The 17,629-nt window shown below is 38.1% G+C and overlaps 1 protein-coding gene across 1 annotated transcript in view; it reads right to left on the reverse strand.

Annotated features, from left to right (window-relative positions):
* Positions 1–7,936: 7,936 nt before the first annotated feature.
* kcnq1.2 (potassium voltage-gated channel, KQT-like subfamily, member 1.2) overlaps positions 7,937–17,629 on the reverse strand; it is a 234,762-nt gene continuing 225,069 nt past the window's right edge. Inside the window, exon 19 of the mRNA XM_066724383.1 lies at positions 7,937–8,559. Coding sequence (XP_066580480.1) covers positions 8,407–8,559 — 153 coding nt within the window. The 3' untranslated portion in view covers positions 7,937–8,406. The remainder of the gene's footprint in view (positions 8,560–17,629) is intronic.

Here is a 17,629-nt window from a genome sequence, read left to right on the forward strand (position 1 = left end):
ATCAGAGCCAAGCCTGGGAGCACTTGTAAAATTGCCTAGGTTAGATTATGCTGCTCTGTTTCTTCACATCACATTTCACACTTTCAAGCTTTTAAAAATACAAACACCACCACCAAAAAATGAAGAAAAAACAAACAGGGTTCAGTTTTGGATCTAGCCACTGTTTTAGAGGACTCCTTAGTTGGCAGATTACATATTTCAATACTACAGGCTTGACATATGACTGTAGTGCGTCTCGAAGATCAATCTTTGTGTGATCAATCTTCGCAGAACAGGGAAGACCATGTGAGAAAAAATGTCTCCAGTACTTTGCTATGGTGTACCTTTCACAAGCACTATCGTAACCCCAGTGGAACAGGTTTGGTTGGTCAAAGGGTCATTGTCAATTTAGACAGATGATGGGAGCTACCTTGGGAGGGGTGGTTGGTCTGTCACATGTCACTGTTATGTAAGATCTGGCCTACAGTATGGTGTTAAAAAAAAGCATTTAGTTTGTTCCATTGACAGAGAGGTTTATGTTTCCTCTCCAATTGGTGATCTATCATGATAAAGCACTTCTTTGCCACACTGACGCTTCTGTTTCAGCTGAAGGAACACCTTCCTTTCCTGCTGGCTCAGGGTGATGCATCTGCGATCCTCTCTCAAAACCCGAAAGTCACTTGAATAAACAACAGGCATTTCCCAACTGTCGTCTGGTCTCAGCTATTTAGGGACTCGAGATGGCATGCCTGATGTCAGCTGCTCTGAGGACCTACTCAGCCACCCCCACACCTGTTCACTTACATATCTGCTTTCAAATGAGCAAGTTTGCCATCAACAGTACCAGTCCACTTCCACAGTATAATGCCATCTTTATTGTGTGATGCTTATGTATTAAGAAAGATGGTTCAGAGGCCCGATAACCTTTGACACAGGGGCTGCCATTTTTGCAGCAAGGTCACCAGCTATGTGGTTTGTGACTCCAAAGGGGCGGTGAAAAGGACAAACATGAGATACAGCAACAGAAGGAAGATAATTCACTTTTAAGCAGCTGTGAAAAAGGGTATAGTTACTTCATATTTTAGTGTCCTCTCCGAACTTCAGGTTAATTTGCTATTTATACCTTCAAAATGTATCCTAAGGTAGGCCACTGTTCACATGAAGCTTTTATTCTCAGGATTCACACTCCATCCTTGCTGATTGAAACTTAATTTGATATTAAAATTTAAATATCCTGTTAATGACATTCTGTCACCGAACAATTCATAATCCCAGGCTTTATGCAATGGCTAGTACATCTCATTTTAGAATTTGATCCAGTACTGGAATTTCACAAATCCCTGAGCCACAAGTTACAATGGTATGGAACTCCTTCTCCAAACACCAGCATCATATTTTCATGAGGTCTCTTATTAGATTAACAAAACCATAACACGCAGAGTTTTTGAAAACAGTCTTATATCAAAGAAAACTGTACATTCACACCCACCCCAGGGGCTAAACACAGGTTGTGTTGACGTTTTTCCAACATCAACAGTATTTAAAAAAGAAGGTAATTTTGCTCAGTATTTATGCACAAGATAGTTGTATATACACTCACCTAAAGGATTATTAGGAACACCATACTAATACTGTGTTTGACCCCCTTTCGCCTTCAGAACTGCCTTAATTCTACGTGGCATTGATTCAACAAGGTGCTGAAAGCATTCTTTAGAAATGTTGGCCCATATTGATAGGATAGCATCTTGCAGTTGATGGAGATTTGTGGGATGCACATCCAGGGCACGAAGCTCCCGTTCCACCACATCCCAAAGATGCTCTATTGGCTTGAGATCTGGTGACTGTGGGGGCCAGTTTAGTACAGTGAACTCATTGTCATGTTCAAGAAACCAATTTGAAATGATTCGACCTTTGTGACATGGTGCATTATCCTGCTGGAAGTAGCCATCAGAGAATGGGTACATGGTGGTCATAAAGGGATGGACATGGTCAGAAACAATGCTCAGGTAGGCCGTGGCATTTAAACGATGCCCAATTGGCACTAAGGGGCCTAAAGTGTGCCAAGTAAACATCCCTTGAGCTTGTGCAAATTGTAGCCTCTTTTTCCTATTTGTAGTGGAGATGAGTGGTACCCGGTGGGGTCTTCTGCTGTTGTAGCCCATCCGCCTCAAGGTTGTACGTGTTGTGGCTTCACAAATGCTTTCCTGCATACCTCGGTTGTAACGAGTGGTTATTTCAGTCAAAGTTGCTCTTCTATCAGCTTGAATCAGTCGGCCCATTCTCCTCTGACCTCTAGCATCAACAAGGCATTTTTGCCCACAGGACTGCCGCATACTGGATGTTTTTCCCTTTTCACACCATTCTTTGTAAACCCTAGAAATGGTTGTGCGTGAAAATCCCAGTAACTGAGCAGATTGTGAAATACTCAGACCGGCCCGTCTGGCACCAACAACCATGCCACGCTCAAAATTGCTTAAATCACCTTTCTTTCCCATTCAGACATTCAGTTTGGAGTTCAGGAGATTGTCTTGACCAGGACCACACCCCTAAATGCATTGAAGCAACTGCCATGTGATTGGTTGGTTAGATAATTGCATTAATGAGAAATTGAACAGGTGTTCCTAATAATCCTTTACGTGAGTGTATATTCGGTGCAGAATTTGCCCTGGTGACACATAGAGCCATTCTGTAGGTTTCAGAAAAGTGTGTTTTTCTGTGAAGCAGCAGGCAGAGTGTTTGTTAACAACCTGACATAGAAACTTGACATGAGATTCACTTGACACAGAAATCAGCCCCAGCAATGCATCTATGTTTTGTTTTTTTAATGATTTCCTCCGCCTTTGTCTTACCTATCCAACAGCCTGGCTTTGTAGGGTATTGTCATTGTGACAATCGCACAAAAACACAACTTCTTTCTATTCTAAAGTCCAGAGCATTTTCACTCACAACATTTCACAGCATGCAGAATTACTCTAGTCTTTTAGAGGCCATCAGGTGCAAACATATGAGAAGGTCACACAGTATAACCTAATAAAGACACTTAGAGCTTCATTCAGTCAGTGATGAGAACAGGACAGAAATATTACTAGAGTAGCTGGATAGTTGCCAGTCCTCAGTAATTATTTCCCTAAGTACTCACTTCACTAATTATATGCATAAGTACAAAATATGTACACAAGGAAATACATGAAGAACCAGTTGTGGTTGCAGATCTTTCCGGTTGCTGTATAAACCATAGTCTCTGTCTCACATCACAATCCTGCAAGGAAGGAAGTTGAAAGTCACCAATCTAGAGCCATCAAGAAAAGATCAAAAACAATACACAGAAATCAATCGATAAATTCATAAAAGCCAATTATTCAGATCTTTTTGGTACCATTTCTTTCATATACATATCACAGCCATAACTTGGTGATTGGTTAAAAGCTGAAACCTGTTAATATTAAACCAATCATAAGCAAACGGTCACGGGAGGTCCAGTTAGCCGATGTACATGACTGACTTTGACAGAACTTTGTATGCTTCAATGCATCACTGTGTATGAAACCTTGCTTTGTTCATACAACCCAAGACAATACAAAAGTGCTGTGTTTTCATTTTATAGTGTATTCACTTGATATTACTGTTGTTCTTTCACTGTGAATGTATCCCTCTGATAGAGTAAACAACATCCTACTGTCTTTGAACAATGTCCTGCTGTGTGCTTTAATATCAGTTACGTGGGTGAACCAACAACACAATACAAAAGGCAGTATTTAGTGATGAGCCCAAAGCATTGCCTTTTACTAACCACCCTAGGACTACATATTAATCTACAACAGTATAGCAGTGCAATTCAATTCACTGTATTCAATATACATGTGTATTACAGTGGACTCTTGATTAAATGTTTAATACAAAGTAAAATAATAAAACAAAAAGATACAGATGTGTTATGCAAACAACACAACACCTGTTTTTTTAAATCACAGGTACATTGTGAAAGTAGCCATCTTAGTGATATAAACACAATATTGGCAGCCTTAATATCAATACATTTCCATTTTGTATTATATTAATATTATATTTCTTAGCAGACACCCATATCCAGGCAACTTACAATTTACAAGATAGCACCTTTTTTTATTACATACAATTATGCTTTTATACAGCTGGGTTTTTCCTGGACTTTTCCATAGTTTTACAGCTAAATGACGTGCCCTGGTCAACATAAAATAATTATACAAAGACTTACTTCAAACGCCAGTCACAGCTCGACTCCTCGAAGGTTTGAAGGGCCTTAGGTGTAGATAATCAAATAACTTTTCTCCAACAGTACTTGAAATCGGCATTTGTGAGAATACCTGTGAATTTATAGGGAAATGTTTTAAAGCGGAGATCTGCAGTACAAATATTGAAGACAAATTGAACCAAATACATGCAGTGGGATATAACAAGCAAGAAACAAAATCATAGACCTCAGAGGTATTACAACAAGTCCAGCACCACTATCCCTTATTTGATTTTTAAATCGAATTTGCAACACTAATATATCATGATTAAACTGCATTTATTGAACTGCACATGTATTACATCAGAATAGAAAATCTCATATTGTGGGGATAAACTTGCTGGGGTAAATTAAATAATGTAATATGAACCAGTATAAATAGTCACAACATTGAAAACATGACATAAAGCATCATAATATGGCACTAACAGATAAACAAAATTAACCAGTGAGATGCCAAAACAGTGTGAGAAACACTAGTGCTTATGTGGTGACCTTAAAGGGGTTAGCTGAAAATGCAGATAGAATTAGGTGCTCAATTACCACTTGGATGAACTTCAAATCAGCAAACTGTACTGTTTCTGCTACACTGTCTAGACTAATAATAATATTGATGATGATTCTTATTAGTATAACCTCTTTTTGATGAAAACCGGACAGCAACAGGAAACTGAAGAACAATGGCATACACCAAAATCAGCGATGATTCACCACCACCAGCGCTTGCACCAGACCCAGATAATGAATTATAATTATAATAACAAGGATTTTCAATACCGAAGAAGGGACATTGTATTCAACCCACTCTTGTTATGATAAGACATAGTTTGGAAAGACATTTTTCATGAAGATCACTTAATTTCTAACTAAAGCTGTTTTATTTGATTTAATTTACAATATGTTCAATAAGTAGTGAATGCACTGGACAGATATGGTGTGACTATGGCACAAAGTGTCTTGTAAATCTCATTTTATTGTGCTTTCTTTTTGACAATTGTCTACAGTTACATTCTGCAAGCAATCGTTAACCACAATGATCAATATTAGATCAGATTTCCCCATGCTATTAAATATAAGGCAACACTGTTAACAACTCTTACAAAAACATACAAGTGACTGAACAGTCAAATGCATATGTTCATTCATTTCTGGAAATATGTCATGTTTCCTTTGTATTCCTACTGGACCAGAGGCCTAACAAATATCTGAAAAATAAAACATCTGTAAAAAACAACAATAACAACAAGAAGACAAGCCAATATTTAAGACTTCCCGTGTGGAATAAGTGGTTTGCATTCATCTAAGGCTTTCTGTCAATTTTGTATGACAATTGTAATGACACTTTCTGATTTCAGGATCATTTTCTGGAAATACAACTGAAAGTAACAATAATCATTATCTTCTGTTATTTAAAGCTGTATTTGCTGAACAAACAATTATATAACAATAGGATATGGTGGCCAAGTGTTATCTGTACTGGATTCAATCAGGAGATACAGACTAATTCTTGATAGTCAGCATTTAAGCTTTAACTGCTCTTTTATAGACACCATATTAAGGACTTATGTCAGCACCCTTTCAAAGTCTGTTGTAAGTAATTTTGAAAATGAATGTGAATCTTAATATCTGTATTTTGTTTTGTTTTTCGTTATGGGGGCTCATTTAAATATGAGAGCACATTGCGAAACGGAGAAGCCTTTTTTTCTTCAATGGAAATGCAGGGCCTAGTATCCAACTGAAAATCTTGGCACTTGAAGCTAAATTGCTGCACAACTTCCCATAACTCTCACTTTTCCTCTTTGTATTCCTGGAATACTTTGTAAAGCCATGTCATGCCTGTTTTGCTATTTTTATTAGCTGAACCTGAGTCATAAATCAGCTACAGAATGTTTCCTACAGCCCTTTTTTGTCACTCCTCTGAACTTAAAGATAAATGCTTATGAGACTTCTGGCACGAATATGGCAATGACAGCTAACAACTGTGCAGATCTGGAAGTAGCACGTATACACTGCCGAATACAGTCTGTTAATGGTGCCAATTGAAAATAATCATAAACTTTCCTCGCACACGTAAAGGAAACAGTTTAAGAAAGAATTGCTTTTATTTGAGCAGTGCCAAAGTCTTTATTAGGATCTAAAGTTCAGCATCAGTTTTGTTTCCTTCTTTACCATTACAACTTTTGCTTTTTGGTTGGAATTTGTCATGACTTTTCTTACTGAAGCTGAATGTTAGGACTGCATCCCGCCTGGATAATGTTGGGAAATGTCAAACACAAAACAAAACAAAATCCAAAGTAGTCTGTGATGTGTCTTGGTTGTAAAAATGTGCTTTATAACAAAATAAACAACATTGTCACTAAGTGTTATGCTCTAACTAGACACGTCATTCACCCCAAACTGAATAAGCACGTTTTCATCTTCTAAACATCTTCATCTGAAAAGATAATCATGATTTATTCATTCATGTCACAGATGCATCCATCCAGTGTGCTGAAAGAGTTTTAGTAGATTGAAACATTAACCTACACTATATGGCCAAAAGTATGTGGACATCCCTTCTAATTAGTGGACTCAGCTATTTCAGCCACACCCATTGCTGACAGGTGTATAAAATCAAGCACACAGCTATGCAATCTCTTTAGACAAACATTGGCAGTAGAATGCACGTACCGAAGAGCTCAGTGACTTTCAACATGGCACCGTCATAGGATGCCACCTTTCCAACAAGTCAGTTTGTCAAATGTCTGCCCTGCTAGAGCTACCCAGGTCAACTGTAAGTGCTGTTATCGTGAAGTGGAAACATCTAGGAGCAACAACAGCTCAGCTGCGAAGTGGAAGGCCACACAAGCTCACAGAATAGGACCGCCGAGTGCTGAAGGGCGTAGCGGCGTGTACAAATCATCTGTCTTCGGTTGCAACAATCACTACCAAGTTCCAAATTGCCTGTGGAAGCAACGTCAGCACAAGAACTGTTCATCGGGAGCTTCCGGAAATGGGTTTCCATGGCTGAGCAGCCACTCACAAGCCTAAGATCACCATGTTACAACTCCATATTAATGCCCATGATTTTGGAATGAGATGTTCAATGAGCAGGTGTCCACATACTTTTGGCAATATAGTGAATTAGCAGATTTATTAGATTAAAACACTTACCTGTTATTGCTTTACACATTCATGTGGGGGGCATTTGTCTGAATGCAACCTATTTATTGTCTTACATTCACCTCATTTAGTACTTGTAAGCTATCTGTTGATTGTATAGTTAGCTATTACACAAAGCTATTTAGAAGGGACAGGATGTTCGAAAGCCTTGTTCACATGGTTTTAACTCATTAAAATGCATTTCTGCTAATTTATAGATTATCACTGCACCCACGCATTTGCAGGCAACCCAATGCTTTACGAATTTGAGTCATCATGAGAGAGATTAAACTTTTTTATATATATACCAGCAAGATATAGAAAAACAAGAATGATTGCTAACATCTATTGTTTTATTTTGCTCTAACATAAAAATATACCAGTTGTGTGCCAGTCTGCCATTTAATTTAAACATTAATTTATAAATTTGTACTTGCTTTTCAGTTGAATGTTTAATGACTAATCATGTAGTGTTTTTCTCCATTGCTAAAGATGTCCCATTTTGTGTATGTCCAAATTAAAAAGGTATCATTTCCAAACTGTGGGAAGTATTAAACAGCATTTTATTTGTTCTCATTGGTAAATTTACATCTTGAAACTTTCACAATACTTTGAAAGCTATGAAAATACCCCTGAGCGTCTGGACACAAATTCTGAAACAAAGAAACAAATAAACAATAAATTGAATAAATAAATAAATAAACACATTTTTCACAACATTTTCAATGTGTGGTTGTCAGAGCAAACAGCCTTCAAATTGGTTACACTCTGAAAATGATCTATTTCAAATTGTCTCTTTAGGAAATGTATTAAAAATTTGAGTTCCTTTCACATTGATCCTCATGTCCAAAAGTCAGGTGGTCTCTTCTCTGTATTTAATGGCCTTCATTTAGACAAGACACCTCCAGCCTTTAGTGTCTCTTCGAAACAAATGCTTTGGAACTAGAACTTCTTTCACTTGGTAGAAGTCGACTGGCTGACCTCACTGCAGATTTCCTCAAGTGAAACTTGTGATATCATTGGCCTTCGTCAAAACTGCATCCCATGCGCTTCATAACGGACAGTCTAGGACTCACTGGTGCTGCCTTCTGCAGAAGCTCTGGCTGTGGTTTAAACTGGTCCACCAAGATCTTTAAGATGTCCTCTACTTTCTGGTCCATCTGTGTGACCTTGTGTAAAGAAAAGAAAAAAGGAAATGCAATTATTTTTCAATGTATATATCTGCACAGAGCTCTGGGCTGAACCACAGATGAAGCAGTATATGGTTGATTTAAACTGTAGGGAAATTGATTGAGATGTACACACCACTGATGTTGCAGCTACTTTATGTTTATGGAGAACAGCCAAGTCTCAATATTGTAGATTGTTGGGCTCCTCGTTTATGTTCAGGCTGACATTAATGGATGAGCACTTTCAACATGGAATGTGATATTCGTTTTTGCTCTTTAGCATACGCTGCTTCTTCAAACCACTCTTATTTATTCACATTTACTTTCTTACATGACATACTTTCTCTTGCAAAGTGAACCAGGTGCATTAAGAAGCAATGATGCAGGAACCACAGCAGGCAAATGTGCGGCTCACTATGTGCCAAGCAAACACCCACATGTAACTGCAAAAAGGAACGGCCTTCTTGACTCCACATCCAAAATGTCAAGTAAGGCATTGGTGCTGTCAACCAATCTACCCTCCTCTCTGGTAAAGCAACAGGTATTAAAACAAAGACTCTGTATAAACTGAACAGTGGCTGGCATAATCAGAGTGGTGAGGTTACACTGCTCCTTGTGACTCTTTGGAGAAGGGTAAATTTAGTTAAATTAAGTTGGTCAAATGGTGTCTAGTAACCTAAACTAGTTCACATCAAGAAAATTCAGATAATTTGTCATTACGTGCAACATTGTAGGCAGAGAAGCCTCTATTTCATGTGATCTATAAGAAAGGATTAGGATCAAATTAACAATTTAAAATGAATTGCAAAACTAACTAAGTCAAGACCAAAACACCGAAATTACCATTTGAGACAGATTTGTTTCAATTTGGCTGTATGTTTAGTTTAGGATACCAGTGTCTTAGAAACATAAAATAAATAGCTACAGTATTGCTGCACATATATAGGCATAAATACATTCAGATGTTTGCTGAAAGCATCAATTTCTGATATCTTTATTTCCACCTACCCTACAACAGTGTGGAGGCCAAAAACCTAAAAATAATGCTCCTTATTCTAACAAAGCATTGACATTGTCAATTATCATGGGAGTAAAAACTTTAAAACTGAGTTTAACATTTTTAAACAGTCAGTGGAGCTCTAAGAAAAAATATATTGGAGTAGGAACAATGGGACAATTGAAACAGGAACACATTTATTTGATGTCAATAAAAAAATCTGAAGCCACCTGCAAATGTGATGTTTTTTTAGTCCTGTACGGATAGGGTTTAGGGCTTGCCGGGAGGAAAACATATGCCTGGAGTGTAGAATGAATCCCACAGTTTGGAGGATGACTGACTGACAGACAGAGTCTGTGGGGATGTTGTCAACATCCGTGGGAGTAGTGTCTGTCTTTTGACTCTGTGTTTCAGAGAGTGGAAAAATAGGCAAGTGGCCCAACAGTAAACAGTGTCCTTCTCAGAGGACACTGCATGTGAGACTTCAGTTTCTATTAGCCAGATCAGTAACAAAGTGGCAACATGAGTCAGGTGTAAAAACTAAAGTTTCCAAACAGATATGTAAAAGAGGGTGGTGGGTATTTGGGAAATCTAAATACATTAAAATATATATATATATATATTTGACTTAAAAAAAGCTATGCATGGAACATACCAAGAAATGAAAAAGCCATGTAGGAGTGAATTTCACATATTGCAATTCATTCAGTGTACGGCATTGTATTGCATTAATTTCGGATGAGCTGCTACACTTTCTTGCCTCTCACCATAACCACCTTCACAATGTAATGAAAGGGACTCTTCTGGTATAAAAGAACGATTGTTCTTAGCAAAGATACCATTATCAAGAATCTTAATCTCCCCTTCACTTGAAAACCACAGTTTAAAGATTTCAAAACACATTTAAGTTGCAGCTATACAGTATATTCACTGAAAAGATATGTCAAGACACAGATTAGACAGATGTTGAGGTTGGGTGTCTGCATCACAAGTGTTTAAACGTTCACAAGAGAACTGCCAGGCAATAGAATACAACAAGACACCGTTTTCAGGATAGGTTCATACCAGTTTCTATTATGGCACAAATTATGATGGAAAAAAGATGTTCTGAATGAAGTCAGGGGGGCTGTACCAGGCTCCTTCTGACGAGGCCAGGGTGAGACAGACAAAGTGCACACCACAAGGGTAAGGGACTCACAGGCCAACTCACACACAATAACACCCACACAACCATTTACAAACCGACCAACCCCCCTCAGTCCAGTCCACCAGGGTCCATTACCCTGTGGAGGGCCGCTCCCAGCATGCCTCTGTTCCCTTATGCTAATGCCAGAGCAGCTGCCCTCTAGTACTACAATATCTAATATTAACTTAAGGAAGGGCAGATCATTATGATCTCATCAAGCAACAATTAACAACTAGAAAGGGAAGTTTGAAGACAAACAGTGAATTAAGCAGCTATACACATGAAATCTTGTCACTTTAATACAACTTATTACTTTTAAAATGTCTGCTAATTAATTAATTAATAAAGGCTCCTTGAAGGTTCTTTTCTTCATTCATGGAGCCCTTTTCTCATAAATGGTTCCAAATTTGGTTGCAAGAACCAAAAGGTGCTACATAGAATCCAAAAAACAAACAAAAAAACACCATAAAAATTTAGTGTAGGCTACACCTAGGGCTGGGCAATAAATCAAATTAATTAATTAAATTAGAATTTATGTTTTTGCACGATGTGTACAATCTTTAAATTGAGGTGCGCAAATGCTGCATCTTATTTTACGCTAATTAAACAGCAATCAATGGTAGAGTCCCACTTCTGCTAAGTACTCTTATCCATCTGTATCTATTGCCAGTCAGACTCACTATGAAGATGGCAGCAATCAACGCCGATGAGATAGTTATGAAAAAAGGCAGTAATGTCACCTCATTGATATGGAAGTGGTTCGGTTTTGTGAAATTTGACGTCGAGCAAAACACTGTGCTATGTAAAGTTTTAGAAGTCTATCGTTTGTTGAAAGTCTATTGCAAGTAAAAGTTGCAGCACAACAAACCTATTCCAGCACCTGCGACACAAACACGCAGTACAATGGGAGCAAAGTGTGGCACTGCGGGATACAGACGCAAGCTCCTGTCCCACTCCCAAATCCCTTGCTAAAAGGCAGGTAACATTAGCTGCTTCATTTTCCAATGTCATCCCATATGACAGGAATTGGAAGGAAATTACAGACAGTTTAAATCATAAAAGATATGGTCCCCATCTACACAGTTGAAAAGAATGGGTTCATAAAGATGCTGAAAACAATTCATCCCAAATATGAACTGCAGAAGCGCAAATATTTTGTGGAAGTAGCACTGCCCTGTTTGTACTACACTACACAAGAAAGTCACAGAGCAGCTGGAGAAAGCATTTTTTTCATTTCATTTCAATCAAAGAAATAGCTGTGCTGGTTCTTGGTACCAAAAAAAGACAAGCGGTTGAATTATGGGGCAAAAACCAAGAGTTTTTAGGGTTTTTAGGGTTTCAAATTCAAAAACAGGTTTGCAGAATTATTGCCTTCCTGGATGAACTCCTCTAAGAAGATTTCATTTGTGAACGTTGTCAGCATGTTAACTCCTAGAGATCAAGGTCCGTGATCTTGAGGCTCAGCTTATTGATCTGTACTGTATTAGTGATATGGAAAAATTAGTCAATCAGCCCATGAGAGAGATAGGGTGCACGCCAAAACCTAGGAGAGTGGAGACCGTAGAGCAGGAAAGTATAGAGAACAGCTGGGTTACAGTAGGTCATAACTGCAGAAAAGGGCGTGCACTTAGAGACTAGAAATGCCCAACAGGTTCCAAATGCTAGACACCAAGTTGGACAGTGACAGCTCAGAGGGTGATGGGAGGTCAATTGAGCACCAGAGCACCATGGTGCACACTCCCCCCCAGAACAGGGAGGTAGTTATAGTAGGAGACTCGATTCTTAGAGGTATAGATCACACAGTGTGTACTAGATAGCATGGTATCTTGCCTGGCTGGTGCTCAGGTTGCAGATATTGGGCTTTCTTCTGCGATAGATGGGACCTGTACAAACTGGATGGACTACATCTTAACAGAAGAATGTTGGAACATTGCAACCATAGTGTTTTACCACCTTTTGACATCTCCTAAAGACACATTTTAAGACCACTCTAATATGGTCTAAAACCTTAACTGTATTCACTGCAATGTGTACAACTTTTTCAAGCTTTTCTCACTGTCAATTTGAAGTAGCTGAACATCAAAACAGGCTATTCCAGTTTGCTGTGACACTATGAAGTGTACTTAAGGGAAACCTGTTAGTCTTTCAGCACTGGAGACATGTGATATGTGGACAGGTGAACCATCAGCTGTCCATAAACAAATGGCACACAAGTCCTGATCTCCATGGTAGCAAAACACCCCAGCCCCCCCCCCCCCCCTGGCCATAATCTTTATCTTTCTGTGTGAACAAGAGAACAAGACGATGCTTAGCTTCACATGTAGCACAAGGGGAAAAGTTGATAGTGGAAAACAACAGCACTGTTCTTAATGATCTTATTCACCCAGGCCTTCTTGAAATAGATACCACGCTTACAAAGATACTTTCACATCAAACCCAGAATAAAAACATTAATAACATGGAGCAGAATGCCTTTAAGCCTGGTATTAGTGTTCGGGGAAGAAATGCACAGGGTAGGCATTTTGTGACCTGAAAGACTCCTACAGGACCTCAATATCAGGCAAAAAATGTTCATATTTAAGGTTGTAAAAGATTTTTGCATACATTTCTGTCCTGGTTTAAGTACTGGAGATTCTGGACCCAGAAACAAGGATTAAGGCCTGACATTTCAAGTAAAAGGACATAAGCTTTATATGTCTAACATAAGATCCAACACCAGACTTAAATAATTGCACAATATACTTCCTTTAATAAACACTTGTGTGTAAAGGACATTTTGATTAATAAGGTCTTATGTTGTAAGTCGCCCTATATAAGGGCGTCTGCCAAGAAATAAAAATAATAATAATAAAAAAAGGTCAAAATAATAAATGAACTTGAATCAAATAATACATGTTAATAGATTTCATAATTCACAGCTTAAGTAAATACAAGAAGTGTGTGTAACACTGTCTTCACATTTTGGTGGCACCAAACGTCACCAAATAATAATAAAGTCCCTAAGTGCACGTACATTTCCCTGGGATTGAGAAGACTCTAGGCTGTGCATATGTAATGAGGGTGGTTTTTAATATGCAAATTCTGAAAAGGAAGCAGCATACAGAATCCAGAAGTACCGAATCGGCTCCCTATAGTTCTTTCCTGGTGGTTTGCCATAAATTCGACTGTCCTGAGGGACCTTGGCCGAGCTGAGACCAACCAAACTGGCTTGGCAGCATTCGTATTGTGTATATGTTTGTGTGCTGATGAAATGAGCAGGACAAGAGCATTGATTACAGGCACATGTTTTTAGCTAGTACTCCTCTGAAGGAGCACAACACACTCCTATAGTAATGAGTCTTGTCATTCAGCCCTGGGGTCCCTACAAACAATACTGACACGGCAACTCATCCAATTACACAAATGTAAATATATGTGGACTAATAAATCCGTCAGTTAAACCAATTCAAATATTTAAATGGAACCCATTTTCATTTCAAACCAGTTTTTAATTAATATTGTAAATGTATTTTCAGGATAGGCTTCTTTATCTTGTTTTTTCTGTGGGTGGGCAGGACAGCTTGTACTTGAGTCTTGCACCACCCGAACAAGAATACGGAGATCTTCTGTGCTATATTAATGCATTTATATTTATACACTACAAAAAACGTAATAATATTATGATGTGTGTGAAACAGCTGAACACTGGAGGAACTTGCTGTCTAACTAGTGATCTTGTCATGCTTTCCTTTCCTTTAACACAAACTTTGCTCTTTCAGTCTTGTCTCATTCCTCATCCGCTAGCTGCACTTGCAATAAGCTTTTTTTCATTCTTAATTCTGATGAAGCCTGGTCTGGCAATGATGACTAATCTGATTAGATCTAAAAAGTACTGTAAGAAGACTGAAGCAATACTGAAACTGTGCTATTGTAAATGCAGAGTATTTCAAGGTTGTACAAGCATGTCATCTTCAGAAGTTGTAAACAAATTTATCTTCTGACATCTGAAAATACGAACACTCATATTATGTGGTGATAATACATTTTTCCTAAAGCTTTACAGCATTGCCTGAGGTGTCTATTGAAAACAATATGAATGGATGTATTTACTGGGGGATCAAATCTGAAACTTTGGGCTTAAAGTGATTTAAAGTGTTTGTTTCTCAATTGTTGTCAAGCTTTTCTTATTTGTAAGATTAAGCAGTTGCTCTCACGAAAACAAACCAGTAGCATTCAGTCGTGACAAGGGTTAGAATAAGTGTTGCTTTTTGGCAATAATTGTAATGATCAGGGCAAAACAACACCTTAACACTGTCCAAACAAAAACAATTAAATAACACCTTCCCCCCCCACACACACACACACAAATATGGAGAAAGATGTGTCTGTGATAAGCTGTTTACATGATTCACACTGCCATCTGTTGGAAGAAATGGATGCTTAAGGGTTTTAGGTGAGGGGATTGGGAGTTTCAAATAATTCACTTGCTAATCTCATCTACTGTTTATTATGGGCATTCAAATTTAAACCTACATTGCAATCTGAAATGTTATTTCTCTTGGACATAAACAATACAGTTGCAGTTGAAAACACTTAAACAAAATGAAATAAAATAAAGAGCATATTATGCCTAAAAAGATAGATATTTTGTTCCAGTATATAAGTATACAGGAAAATCAACAATAAAAACATAGGGGATTCTAATTGTCAGTTATATGAAGTGCAGCACAATGTGAATTTCAAATCTGATTGCAAAATTACTGTAAAATAATGGACGATATCCAAAATCCATTTCAGAGCAATTCTAAATAACTAAACTTCCTTTTCATAAACATGGAGATAGATCTATTAGCTATTTGTTTTTTCTCACACCATTAAATGTGACATTCACCCATACAAATGCAGTCAATTTGCATTTCAGTATATTTTTCAGACTTGCACAGCTTCATTGCACAGCTACCTACACGCGCAATCACTGCTCATTTTCTTTTTCCTGACCTTCGTTTCCACACTTGTTCCATAAAACCTGTTTGTTGATTCTAAAAATCATCCGTCTGCCACCCTCCCTTCCTCTGTCCTGCAAACAGCGCCAGGGTCAGGTCAGGTGACTGGATTACTGCGTTGTCTGACTTCTACTTTTCATTGTTATTGTTTCCTTTCAGTAAATTTGTACTCCAGTTTCCTGACACAATACACAATGTATGCCATGTGGTTGGAACACGCCGAAAAGAACAACCCCAGATAAAACACTGCTGAATCGGGACACATGCTTGGTTAATTGGAAACGTTCAAAGTGAAGTCACTGTACAACACTAATATACACTCGCAGGTTATTAAAGGAAAGATCAATCGTTTCCTTTTCTCTACCTGTCAACAGATGTACACATGACCTATTATGAAGTGCATTGTACACTAAAACATCTGGAGGCCCTTTTTGCTTTGTTTGTTTGTTGTTGGGGTGGGGGAAATGGGGGCCATGTGTTACACTGTTGGAAACATGGGACAAAAAACATTTGACAATGATAATCATGGTAACCTTTAAAGCTCTGCATATGTTGGTTCAGAAGTTCATTGGGTGCACTTTTGCCTTCCAGATTTATTAGCTCAAGCTTCCCTGTAATTGGAATTGCATGACAAGTAATTTTCAATATAGTCAATAGTTTTTGTGAAATCGTGGCATTGATGCTGAGTGCCCATACAAATCCCAATGCCATGTCAGAAGGTATGCCATCCCAAGCCATACCTATGCAAATGTTTTTTTAATATGTTTAGTTTTTAGTTTTTTTTACAAGTGTCTACCACTTGTCTGCTTATGCCACTTTTAGTATTTGCTGTGGTGATGTGCCACGGAAGAGATCAAAGGGACTCCTCAGAAATACCAGCAAATTTCACTACAAAGGGTAACCGATTGCCAAAGATTACATTATTTTAGCTGTATTGCTTCCAAGTGAAAACACATCATTATCAAGGCTGATATGTGAAAAAACAAATGAATGCAGAACGTAGGGGTTGATTTTTCATGGCACCGTGAATTGAGTCGGGGACTGGCACAACAGCTGCTGGATATTGAGTTGAAAACGTCTGATCTGTTCATGTAAAAACACAAAGTTGTACTGATATACACAATTTTACACCTTGGGTTACACAAAAACATTGGCTTCATGCTGTGAAAAATGACCCCTGCGAGTTACAGTTGAAATACTGTTACAGGAGTTGATCAAGGAGTTTATACAGCTGCTGTGAGAGTAACTCTAGCAGTGTTGTGGCAGCCATTATCTGGAAAGCTTTTTTAAAGGTGAAATTAACATCTAATGGTTGTAATTTACCCTGTATTCATATTTCAGTCAAACAATACAAATATACAATCCTTTCTTTAAGTTATGGTCTATATTTGTTCAGAAGTCCAGTCCAACAAGGAACTCTCGCCCCTGTTCCTCTTGAAAGTTTCCGTTTCTCTAAACGGTTTTAAATATGAGTTCAGAAAAAAATACACACAAAAAAAAACCATGCACATCTGGACCACGACTGGAGACACCTGTTTTCTCCCCCTCTCCTGGAGCTGAAAAAATGACTCTCCACGACTCTCTTCTGCCCCGCTTCCTCCGTTCACCCTGTTTCTCTCTTTCTTTCCTTCTGTCTCTCATAACTTTGCTTCTGCCTTTCATGACTCTTGGTTTCTCCTGCCTTTCTGTTTCATTCAAATTTGTTTCTGTCTTTTAGCAGGCCCAGTGGTATTAAATTGTTACTGCTAATGGATTCTAATGTTTCTTCTCTTGTTTAAATATTTTTTAAATGCACATTATGTATAACATGTACTGCATTGTTCTAGTATGTGTGTGTAGTAATACTGAGCAGATATCGAGGCCTATTTTGTTTAAATTTTTAAATCTGAATTCCTCCATGTCTGA

This window comes from Amia ocellicauda, chromosome 15 (assembly GCF_036373705.1).
Source record: "Amia ocellicauda isolate fAmiCal2 chromosome 15, fAmiCal2.hap1, whole genome shotgun sequence".
In the NCBI taxonomy this organism is placed as follows: domain Eukaryota; kingdom Metazoa; phylum Chordata; class Actinopteri; order Amiiformes; family Amiidae; genus Amia; species Amia ocellicauda.